At 38.6% G+C, this 12,261-nt stretch overlaps 1 protein-coding gene across 1 annotated transcript in view; it reads left to right on the top strand.

The window, feature by feature from the left end:
* Positions 1 to 2,541: 2,541 nt before the first annotated feature.
* SMC6 (structural maintenance of chromosomes 6) overlaps positions 2,542 to 12,261 on the top strand; it is a gene marked incomplete at its 3' end in the record, with an annotated part of 56,190 nt that continues 46,470 nt past the window's right edge. Inside the window, exons 1-5 of the mRNA XM_080711102.1 lie at positions 2,542 to 2,682; positions 3,895 to 4,012; positions 5,561 to 5,666; positions 10,659 to 10,795; positions 11,413 to 11,474. Of these exons, the coding sequence (XP_080567228.1) occupies positions 2,545 to 2,682; positions 3,895 to 4,012; positions 5,561 to 5,666; positions 10,659 to 10,795; positions 11,413 to 11,474 (561 nt within the window). The 5' untranslated portion in view covers positions 2,542 to 2,544. The remainder of the gene's footprint in view (positions 2,683 to 3,894; positions 4,013 to 5,560; positions 5,667 to 10,658; positions 10,796 to 11,412; positions 11,475 to 12,261) is intronic.

Raw genomic sequence — 12,261 nt, 5'->3', positions numbered from 1 at the left:
GCTTGTAATCCCTGTAATCCCCGTGTTTGGGAGGCTGAGACAGGAGGATCGCACAGGTTCGAAGCCAGCCTCAGCTGGTTTAAGAGACCCTGTTTCCAAATAAAATATAAAATAGGTCTGGGAGTATAGCCCAGCGGTAGAAGGCCCCTGGGTTCCATTCCCAGTACCACCAAAAAAAAGCCATTTAAATGTGAGGCCATAGTAGCCGTTTTGGAGCCTGGAAATGAGGGACAAGCTGCCTGTTCACGTAGTAAAGCACTGGTTGTCATACTACTAAAATCTGACAAACACAGTTCTAGGAACAGTTACTTTCAACTATATAAATATTTGATACTTCTTGATTCTGGCAGTATTGCTTTGGAAAACAGTATATTAAAAAATTAGGCACTGTGTATGGTTGTGTCTCTTACTCTCCTTTTCTCTCTTACATTTCTCCTCCATAGTGTCTGCGATCCTGTTTCTCTATGTTGATTCCATATTCTTTCTGTAACACCACTCTAGGAGCCCCCTCCCCGCCCAGCACATACATACTCTGAAGGCTGTACTTCCTGGCTGGGTACCCACTATCAAATAGAACCACTATCATCTCTTTTCATAAAGAATGACTAGAATCTTTCAGTCAAAATGAATGAGAGAAAATCTTGTTTAGTGTGCTGTTGCTTTGAAGGGAGGGTGTCAGGTACACATGGTACAGACAAGGTTGATAAGGTCTTAAAATTTGGAGGATTAGGATGAATCGGGCTTAGAACCATTCCATATATTTTTTTCTTGTATTTTAGAGATTTTTCATTATGTGCCAGGGGTTTTTCTTTATTTAGCAAATAATTATTAGGTACCTGCCACTTTAAGTCTGAAATGTGTCTTAAAAGAGAAAAGTGAATGTGATAGAGTTGTCACAAAGTTTAATTTCAAGGACAGACTGTTAGGTTTGAGTGAATGATCAGTTTTATATGTTTAATCAAAGCTTATATAAATTCAAATAAACTTTATAGGTTTATATTCTTAGTATATTGCAAAAAATAGACAATATGAACTATTTAAGGAATAGTTTGAGAAACTACTAGTGCTAGGCAATGTTGCCTCAAAATATTTAAATACATATTTGAAATTTTTTCTTTGGGAAAATAATTTAAAAATCAAGTTTATCTGATTTGCTCTTACCTTATAAAAATTGGATGATTTCTCTGGTACATAGATTCCCAAAGTTGGTGATACTGGCTGGAGCAATCTGGAATGTTCTAGGGGCAAGAGTAGCCTCGGGTATAATTACAGGCATTGGATAAAAATAAGGGGGTGATAGAAGTATGGGGAGGGGGCACCACTGAGTAATTTGTTTTTTGGAAAGTGAATAGTAAGCAGTAAGTTTTGGGAAGCTGTGTTCTGGAGCAATTTCTGAGACACTGTGCCACATCTATTAATATATGCAGGAAACTAGAAACCATAATTTCACAAAATCTTTTTACCTTTTGTGAGTTTAAGAGTCAAAACATTTAGGTGGACATGTCAGTAAAATCCTGGCCATGAATAATGCTGGAGTGACATCACCTAATGTAGAGGATATATTTTATTTATTTTTGTACTGATCTTTGAACCCAGGGCCATTCTATCTTCCATCTACACTCACAGCACGTTTTTGTTTTCTTTTTTTTTTGTACTGTGAATTCAACTCAGGGGCATTCTATCTCTGAGCTACATCCAGCCCTATTTTTTATCTTCATTTTAATACAGTGTCTTACTAGGTTGATGAGAATCTCACTACTTGCTGAGGTTGTCCTCAAACCTGCAATACTCCTGTCTTAACCTCCCAAGTACTAGGATTACAAGTGTGCATGCACCACCATGCCTGGCTACGCTCCCAGCACTTTTTATTTTTAAACAGGTCTTGCTAAGTTGCTGAGTTTGGGCTTTAACCTGTGATCTTCCTGTCTTAGACCCCCAAATACTGGTATTACAGGCTTGTGCCACCATGCCTAGCCAGTTGATATTTTTAACATCACAAATTTATTGTCTTTGCTTTCTGGAGGTTAGAAGACTGACTCAGAACATCAGGAACTAAAAGTGTCTGTAGAATGATGTTCTTTTCTGGAGGTTCTAGAGTAAAATGTTTCCTGTGTTTCCAAGCATTTTTTTTACTCATGGTCCTTTGCCTGCATGCAGGATGGAGGGTGTTAATTAAATTAAGATCATTATGTGCGCGCGCGCGCGCGCGCGTGTGTGTGTGTGTGTGTGTGTGTTACTGGTGCTTGAAGCTAGGGGTGCTCTATCACTGAACTACACTCCAGCCCTTTTTATTTTGAAACAGTCTTGCTAAGTTGCCAAGCTTAGCCTTGAATATGCAGTCCTCCTGTTTCAGCCACCCAAGTACTGGTATTACAGGCTTGTACCACTATGCCTGCCTAATTTAATGTGTGACCATAATACTTAAAATTTAATAAGCTTTGTGTGATTTATTTTTCTAAATTTAATGTTTATTGAATAGTCATTTGGACTTGGCTATTCTGCTTAACTCACTTTATTGTTACTATAAATATTTGTTTAGACCTCATGGCCAAAAGAAAGGAAGAAAATTTTCTCTCTCCTGAAAATGCCAAGAGACCAAGACAAGAAGAATTAGAGGATTTTGATAAAGATGGTGACGAAGATGAATGTGCAGTTGGTTTTACTAATGGTACCTCTACTTTGGTATGTGTAAAGTTACAAAATTATATTTTTCAATTAATTTTTTATTGTGTCCTTATATGTCATATTCCATGGTAATTTGTAAACAGGAGAAAGATCAGTGATAAAATAATTCCTTTTGATTTTGAAGTTTTTGTTACTCATTGAAAAATCAATAGAGAAAATAATGGAACAAAGATAAATAAAATTGATGATCATCTAGTTAGATTGACAAAGAAAAGAGACAAGACAGTAAGTCCCAATATCAGAAATGAAGTGGACCCTAGGACTACAGACCTTGCAGACATCAAAAGTTCAACACACATAAATCTGAAAGTTTTCCTTAAAAAGCAAAAATACCCACAACTGATCTAAGATGGAATGGGTCTTACATAACTCTCTAACTATTAAGGAGGTTGAATTCATATTTTAATTCTTCCTAAAAGAAATCTCCATGCCATATTTTTTTCTACTGGATAATTGTAGCATATATTTAGAGAATTCGCATGGATTCTACAGTCTTTTCCCAAAAGCAGAGGAGGGAACACTTTGCAGTTTATTAATAACAAAACTAAACAGAGGAACCAGAAAAAACACAAAATCACATTTACTTCATGAATAAACGTGGAGAAATCCTTAACAAAATACTAGAAAATAGAATTCAGCAATATGTAAGAATATATACAGTGATCGAATGGGTCTCTTAATATGCAAGTAAGTCTGGTTCAGTATCTGAAAATCAGTTTATCAGTCAGTGTGGCTAAAGTATCTTACATAATTCAGCACCTTGAAAGATAGGCAAAAGAGTGAAATTGACCTCATTCTTGTATCTCATTCTTAATGAAAGTTAACATCAAAAGGAGCAGATATAAATTAAACAAAATTATAAAACTTTTAGAAACAAATATAGGACCTGATAAATAGTTTTTAGACATACTGCCAAATGCATGAATAATGAAATGAAAAACACAAAAACTATCAGATCAAGTATGTCAGTATTAAGAAACTTTGTGATAGACTTAACAGATCCTTTAAAGATTTTAGAATAGTTGGTGACTCATAAAAGATTCCCATGTAATTTCGTCTTATTCATTGAAGTCACCATTATATTCTTCTGTAACATTTTTCATTGGTAATAACTGCTGGTCTTTCTCCTGGCAGCAAATGCTTCTTGGATGATTATAAGTGGATTAGACAGAATTACTGTTTTTTTCCCATTTTTTTTTAAAATAATAGACTGCAGCAGAAGTTGGAATAATTGAGAGTATTCATCTAAAAAACTTCATGTGCCATTCAATGCTTGGACCCTTTAAATTTGGTTCTAATGTCAACTTTGTTGTTGGCAACAATGGAAGTAAGTGCTTTTCCTCTCCTCTTCATACTGAATAGAACTTTGAGATAAGACGCATTAGCTTTTTAAAATTGATTACTATGGTCGTTATCTAGTGGGTGTGAATACGCTCAGTAGTAAGTAGTAGGAATAAACACTTCCTGCTTTTTCTTTGCTTTTTTGTTTTGCCGAGATGGGCCTCTCGATGGGCTCACGTGATCCTCCCGCCTCAGCCTCCCGAGTAGCAGGGATTTTCAGGCTCAGGCCACTGCAGCAGGCAATTTGATACTTACTTAAAAAATCCATTTGCCTTAAAATCTGTACCTTGGAGGGTGGACAAGCTATCCACATTGAAGTTGAGGCAGCCCTTGGCTTGCGTTGTCTGTATGCTATAATCAAGCACAGGTGATGTTCCTTGAGATCTAAAAGTTTTCATTATGAACAATGGAAACTTTATAAAGAGGTGGTGTTTGTGCTGTTATAGATTCTCTAGGTCTTATTTGGGAAGAGGAAGAAATGTTCCAGGCAGATTGCTCATTCTCCAGTCTTTGGAGGAGTAGAAGATGTGTGGGGAATGGAACAGTCCTGTGTGGTTTTATCACATGGTAGAAGGTAGAAAGAGGCAAAAACCCACACTGGAGAGTCATGTAAAGGCTTGAATGTCATGATGAAGATTTTAGAGCTTTATTAGGATGTCAATGTTTTATTAAGAGTGGGACCACTTAAAATTTTTTAATAAAGGGATGACATGGCCAAGATACGTGAGACAAACTGGCCACATTGTAGAGGATGGATTAGAAGGGGGAAACCCAGAAAGCAGAAAGATGGGTGAAGCGGCCCTTGTGATAGGCCAGCCGGCACCAGATGCTGACAGGTGACTGAGGTGTGCAAGGGAGAGGAGGCTTGCCGCAGTCCCTCTCCTGGTGACCTGCTGGAACAGGAAGCTTGGTATGTGCCGCTCTGCAGAAGGTTTTATCGTGTTTTTCTTCCTCTCTCATTCACTTAGTTAAGAGTATTACCTGAAAACATCTATGACTGCTATTTTTTTCTAATTAATCCAGTAGATATGGGGGTGTCTGTTATGTGCTGATACTGAGGACTCAGCATAAAAGATAGTATTCTTGCCCATATAGTACATATACTTGAGAGATGTTAAAAATAATTTCTGAAGTCCAAGGATTTATGAAAAAACAGTAATTATAATTAGAATATAATTAAAAGTACGTAAGTTAGGTATATATGTATTAATAGAGGGATAAGTTTATTTATCCCTCTATTAAAGTGAGAGTTTCAGATTGGAAAGTGTCACAGTTTTTCCTACTTCCTTTTTACTGGCAAAAATGTGATTTCCAAAATAGGCGATTTTTTCTTAAATTTAGTGGTAGCTAAGTATTTCATTATAAATACGACTTTTTTTTAAGTTTGCTGCTTTGGCACTGGAAGATTATATTTGAATTACAGCATTTTATTTCAGAGTAAGACCGATTCATTTCAAAATGTTTTTGTATCAAATTGTGGGAGTTAGCTTTGTCTTTCTCTGTAATGAATACAATTTCTTTAACACCTGTTTAGGTGGAAAGAGTGCGGTACTCACGGCTCTCATAGTTGGTCTTGGTGGAAAGGCAGTTGCTACTAATAGAGGATCCTCTTTAAAAGGTTTTGTGAAAGATGGACAGAAGTAAGTATTTGCTTTCTACATGTGTTTTCAATTTCTTAAGAAGAAGAAGCTGCCCTTTGAGTCCCGTTCACATAGATAGGACTGCAAATGAAGTGGCTCACGCAGGAGTAAGCCTTTCGTATCTTTTGCCCTTTGTTGCCAACATGGTCTGCTGTTGCCTTTGTCCTCTGTGGACAGATAGCTGGTGCACCTTACTACTGTGTGCTCCTCCTTCCTGGAAGAATCGATAAGGATAAATCCGGACTTTGTTTAAAGAAATATTTATAAACATCGCTTCTTCCTGGCTCTCAACCCAGACCCAACACCAGCAAGGCCGCGCTGATATCCTAGTTGTGAGAGCAAAGCCAGTGACCAGCTGAGGTGTCTCTGCACATAATCTCTCTCTAAATCTCTGAGAATTCCAGAGAGTATCCTAGTCTGTGATTCTTCTATTACTTTCTTTGCCCCGTGAAGTTCATTTGAGGACCACAAGCACAAGTCTGTTCATGGTCTCTCTGAGCGCTTGATGAATGGTCATATTACTACTCTCCTTTGACTTCATATTCATATTCTTTTGTTGTTGTTGTTGGTACCAGGATAAAATTCTACCTCTGAGTTCCACTTTCAGCCCGATTTTTTACTCTTCATTTTGAAACAGGGTCTCATTAAGTTACAGAGTGTCTCACGAGTTGCTGAAGCTGGCTGCGAACCTGTGATCCTCCTGTCTCAGCCTCTCAAGTACTGGGATTACAAGCATGCACCACCACACCCAGCATGTCATATTTCTTTTTATCATAGGCTGCCTTCACATAACTCTGCATTAATTGTCCAGTTAGCACCATCATGTACTCATAGCCATTTGCCCACCTCAATACCTTTGGGAGAATCCTCTTATAATAGCTCGATGTTCCAAACTGTTAAATCTTTCTCAGCATAAGGCTCCTCATTGTTCTCTCAGTCTTCTAGTGCCCAGAACTTTTGAAACTTTGGCAAAACACTGAAATCTTTCTTGTCACATAATAGACTTTGTTTCTGCTCAGTCTTATATCTAACTTCTTATTTTTTTTTAAACTCAAAATAAGAGATGGGATGTGAATCAGGACTGCTGGCTTCTTATATATTGTTCAGAAGCCTTAGAGTAATCTTGACCTTGAACCAGGATTCCAGTTGAAGTAAGAGAAGAAAAGATGCACAGAAAGCCACGCCCCATGCTCCCTGGCCTTGGAGGGAGCTACTGACTGTCCACTTGTGTCTTGTTTGGATCCCAGCCTGTCTTCAGGCTCCCTTCTGCCCCCAGAAGAAATTATGTTTGAAGTAAAAAATTAGTTATATGAACACTTTTAAGTTAATGATCTCAACTTTATTTCATTATATTGTAACTTTGTTTCTTAATTGTCCTAGTCTATAAGATAGTACACTAATTTTTCAAATTAAAGCTTCAGGTAGAAATTGCTTTTTATGTACCATTAAATATTTTATGTCTTAGTAAATATTTTTAAAAATTTCCCTCAATTTAGGAAATACTTGGATTGAAGCAGAAACTTCTTACTGCAACCCATTCTGAATATCATTTTAAAAAACCCATTCTAAATACAATTTTTTTTCTTTTTTTAAAAAATTTGTATTGGTACATTATATCCATACATCATATTGGGGTGAAAAATGTGTGTGTACAGACATGTACACATCACTGATTTAACCCCTACCCAATTCCCACCCCATTCCCTCCCCGTCCCCCTCCCTTGCTTGGCTTAGTGGTTGACTTCGATATGTTTAAGTACATTGTGTGTTTTAGAGATTTTCCTCTTCCCCCCTCCTTTCTCCTCCTTTAGGTTGTCTTGTTTGCTCCTCTATAGGATTTCCTTTTTCATCTAGAGTTCCCCCTATGACCCATTTATCCCTAACTCTCACAGAGAAAGCATCTGATTTCTTATTCTTTGTGACTAATCTCACTTAGCATAATGTCCTCCAGTTCCATCCATTTCCCTGAAAATGATGTAATTGAGTTCTTTTTTTTTTTTTTTTTTGATGGCTGAGTAAAATTCTATTGTGTACATATCTCACAGTTTTATAATCCATTCATCTGTTGATGGATATCTTGGCTGGTTCCATAGTTTGGCTATGGTGAATTGTGGAGCTATGAACATAGATACACATGCATTAGTTTGGTAGTTTGGTTTCTTTTCTTTTGGGTAGATACCCAGAAGTGGTATTGCTGGATCAAATAGTAGATTTGTTCCCATTCTTCTGAGGATTCTCCATACTGTTTTCCAAAGTGGTTGCACTAATTTGCAATCCCACCAACAATGTCTTAGAGTTCCCACTTCTCCACATCCTCGCCAGCATCTGTTTTTGTTTGTGTTTTGAATGATTGCCATTCTAGTTGGAGTTAGGTAAAAAAAAAAAAAAACTTATGCAAATCACTAATTTTCAAGGATATGGCTGTCTGTGGAGGAAAACTTCAATTAATTAATTAATTTATTTATTTATGGTGGTGCTGGGGGTGGAACCCTTCTACCTCTGGGCTATACTTCTAGACCTATTTTTTTATATTTTATTTGGAAACAGGGTCTCTTAAGCCAGCAATGCTGGCTTTGAACCTGCGTGATCCTCCTGTCTCCACCTCCCAAGCGTGGGGATTACAAGCGTGCACCACCATGCTCACTGTGTTTTAAAACAAAGTTAAGAACAAAGTCTTTAACCTGAAGTTTCTTTGCTTTGAAATCTGATTTTGTCATTGCTGCATTGCAGAGTGGGCTTATTGAGGTTTTCAGTTTTAGCTTTCCTACTGAGTTCCACATCTAAAGTCTGTGTGGCTGCCCCATGTTACCTAGAGCCTGTCGATCTGGCACAAGATTGAGGTTGTCGTAAAGACTATTTCAAGCATTGTGCTCTTGGGACTGTGGCTCTCTTTCCTGGGGTATTTCAACTCTCCTGAGAGATGCTTGCTAACATGCTTAGGAGATGTCAGAGAGCTGTGCCTTGGGACACTTTGCCTGGGCGTAGGCCTCTGATTATCTGCTCACCCTTTGCAGTGGCATGGAGGCAGTGAATGAACTCTAAGGTACCTCCTTCCATGAAATTGTTTCTCATAGATATAAGGTCTGGTGCCCCTTGCTTGAACATGTTCAGTTCTCTCTTCCTGCCCTCAGCCTTCCTAATACCAGCCCTTGTGGCCTTGGGATCATCAAAATAATCCTATTTTGACATCTGCAGTGGCAAAGTTATGGAGGAACAAACACTCATACTGCTGTATTGTGCTCCTGATTTAATTAGTTAAAGGTACAGAAGCTGTTGCAAGACGCTTGCTACCCAGAGAAGCAGCAGACATCCTGTTGTACACAGCTGCTTCTTCCTCTTGTGTTCCTGCTAGTGTGCGCCACTGCTATTTCCATGCAGACACCTTCTGCACCTGTTATAGATTTAGCTGCTTATGGAGAAGTTGTGGACCAACAGGGATGCTGAGTTCTCTCTGTGAGGCACTTGCAGGGAAGGTGGGGCCCCAAAGTGGAACAAGCTGTCACATTAGTTTATAGTGATGCTGTTTTTGACTGTTTTTTCCCTATATTTCCTATAAATAGAAAGTTTTTGATTATGTTTGCAAATTCATGAAAACAAGTTTTTTGTTGTTGTTAAAGGTTTTAATTGCCAGTTAAATTAGTTTTGTACCTGTGGACTTTCACATTTGGGCAGATGGCAATATGAGTCAGAGAAAATATTATCTGCTTTTATGTGTAATGAGTTTAGAAGGTTTATTAATGTCTTTTCCTTAACATTTTTTTTGTATTTTCTTGTAATATATAAGTGTGTGTGTGTGTATATATATATATATATATATATATATATATATGCCTTAAACTTTTCTAAAACTTTTAAAATTCAAGAGGGAGCTGGGTGTGGTGGTACATGCTTGTAATCCCAGTACTTTGGAGGCTGAGACAAGAGAATCAAAGGTTTGCGGTCAGCCTCAGCTACTTTGTGAGGGCCTCTACAACTTAGTGAGACCCTGTTTCAAACTAAAGAATTAAAAAAAAATCGGGCTAGGAGTATAGCTCGGAGGTAGAATGCCCCTGGGTTCAATTCCCAGTTACCCCTCCCCCCAAAAAATAAAACTACAAGAAGGGCTGTCAGACGCTGGGCGTGGTGGCGCATGCTTGTAATCCCAGGATTCGGGAGGCTGAGACCTAGAGGATGGCGGTTCGCGGACAGCCTCAGCTACTTAGTGAGGCCCTCTGCAACTCAGTGAGACCCGGTTTCAAAATAAAAAATAAAAAATAGGGCAGGGGATGTAGGTCGGAGGTCAAATGCCCCTGGGTTCCATCCCCAGACCCTCAAAAGAAGAAGAAGAAGAGGAGGAGGAGGAGGGAGGAGGAGGAGGAGGAGGAGGAGGAGGCGGCGGCGGCGGCGGCGGCGGCGGCGGCGGCGGCGGCTGTCGGGCCCTTATCAACAGCTTGATTACATAGTCCTTATAAAAAATGTCTAATTTAACTACATGACTTCAAACAACCAGAATCTGGTATTATCTGTGAAAATGTGATCTTTCTCTTATACCTAGGATAGTTAGTTACTTGTTATAAAGCTTCAGTTCTTAACTTTCTTTTCAGGTATGATGTTTTTAACATTATTCTATCATAGACTGTTGTCCATCAGCTGTCAATATAAAGCTAATTTTCAAATGAATTAGGCAGATTATTAGGGAGTTTCAGTCAAGCATGGAGGCACATGCCTATAATCTCAGTACTTGAGAGGCTGAGACAGGAGGATTGCAGGTTCAAGGACAGCCTCAGCAATGTAGCCAGACCCTGTTTCAAATACAAAACTAAATAAAAAGTGGCAAGGGTATAGTTTGGAGGTAGAATACCCCTGGATCAATCCCCAGTAGAGCGCACGCGCACACATACACACACACACACTCACATCATTTGAGATTTAAAAAAAAATATGAAAATCGCATAACATTGTATTGTAACTGAACTGTACCTTGATGGGACTTCTCTTCACCTCCTTGTTTAGCTCAGCAGACATCACAGTAACATTGAGGAACAGAGGAGACGATGCTTACAGAGCAAACGTGTATGGGGACTCCATAGTTGTGCAGCAGCACATCAGCATGGATGGAAGTCGATCCTATAAACTAAAAAGTGAAACAGGTTTGCTGGACTCTTTTCACTTAATATAAAATATTAGTAAATACTCACAAGAGTAAATTGATTGTGGTCGCATTCACTGAAAGGGCACTTCTTCCCAGTTTCTCAGAATATCTCGTAATGTGATTGGCTGTACGTATGTATGTGTACACACCCACATATAGGTACATTGCATATTACACATAGTTGTTCTGTTGCCGGACATTTTAATGGCAACACCACAATTAGAAGAATCGGGGGCAGTTTGAAACAGGTGCTGATTTTGTTCTCACTAACAGACCTCTTTTCATCCTATGGGCTTATGGAAGGGGAATTGACAAAAGATAGAAAAGGCCTAAAGAAGGAGATGGAATTCAACTGAGTTAGGTGAGGGACAAAGGCAGGTGTTTAGCCCTGGGACGGATTTAGCGGCTCGTACTGCACATGGCACTTCTCCTCCTCACTGGACTTGTGCCATGCCTAGGAGGTCACTTCAGCTCATTCAGACTTACACTTCATGGTGATTTTCTTGATATAATGAAAGGCCATTCATATTTGTGTTCACTATGTAATTGTACCTGTTTTCCTTTGTATTATTGCCCTAGAAGCAGTGTGGTCATTTTTATGTTTCTCATAACTAGGTTCCGTGGTTTCTACTAAGAAGGAAGAGCTGGTTGCAATTCTTGATCATTTTAACATCCAGGTAATTGCTAAGTTTGCATTTCAGATTAATGCAACTGATTATTTTTTCACTTGTGGTATATAAACCGTTAAAATGTTTTAGGAGTGCCGGGCGTGGTGGCGCACGCTTGTAATCCCCGCGCTTGGGAGGCAGAGACAGGAGGATCTCGCAGGTTCGAAGCCAGGCGCGTGTGCTGGCTTAAGAGACCCTATTTCCAAATAAAAATACAAAATAGGTGTCTGGGAGTGTAGCCCGGAGGTAGAAGGGCTTCCAGGAACCCTAGTACCACAAAAAAACAAAAAAAACAAAATGTTTTAGGAGTAAATTGACTATAGGAATAATATGTACTTTAACCACTGTTAAGGAAGTTCTTTAAAATTTACCAGTTCAACCCTGATTTTCAGTATATAACATAACAGCTTACATAGGGGAGTCAAAAATATTTTAGTAGAAAGTGTTATGTGCCAAAATTTATGTTAATAAGGCTATAAAATTTCTTTGCTTTCTACTATAATCAAAGTAGCATCATTGTTCCATAAATCCAGTTATTAAGCCCTTGAAAAACGTAATTTATTCTAGAAAGACCATTGCTTTAGGTATTTTGCAGTGATTGGTCACACCTGCAAGGAACAGGGTATGAGTACTTTCTGCTAAGGTACTTTAGCTGAATTAATGGAAAATGGGACATGTTCAGTATTGTGACATCAGCACTAGGATTGTCCTTAGGGATCACTTGCTTCAGACCCTTTATTTTGCAGGTGAGAATCGGGGAGCCAGAAACAGTAAATGAACTTACGGTTGTGTGGAT

The sequence above is a fragment of the Muscardinus avellanarius genome (genome assembly GCF_963383645.1).
Source record: "Muscardinus avellanarius genome assembly, chromosome: 15".
Classification (NCBI taxonomy): Eukaryota; Metazoa; Chordata; class Mammalia; order Rodentia; family Gliridae; genus Muscardinus; species Muscardinus avellanarius.
The sequence above is the reverse complement of the archived record's forward strand: the minus strand, read 5'-3'. Positions and strand labels throughout refer to the sequence as shown.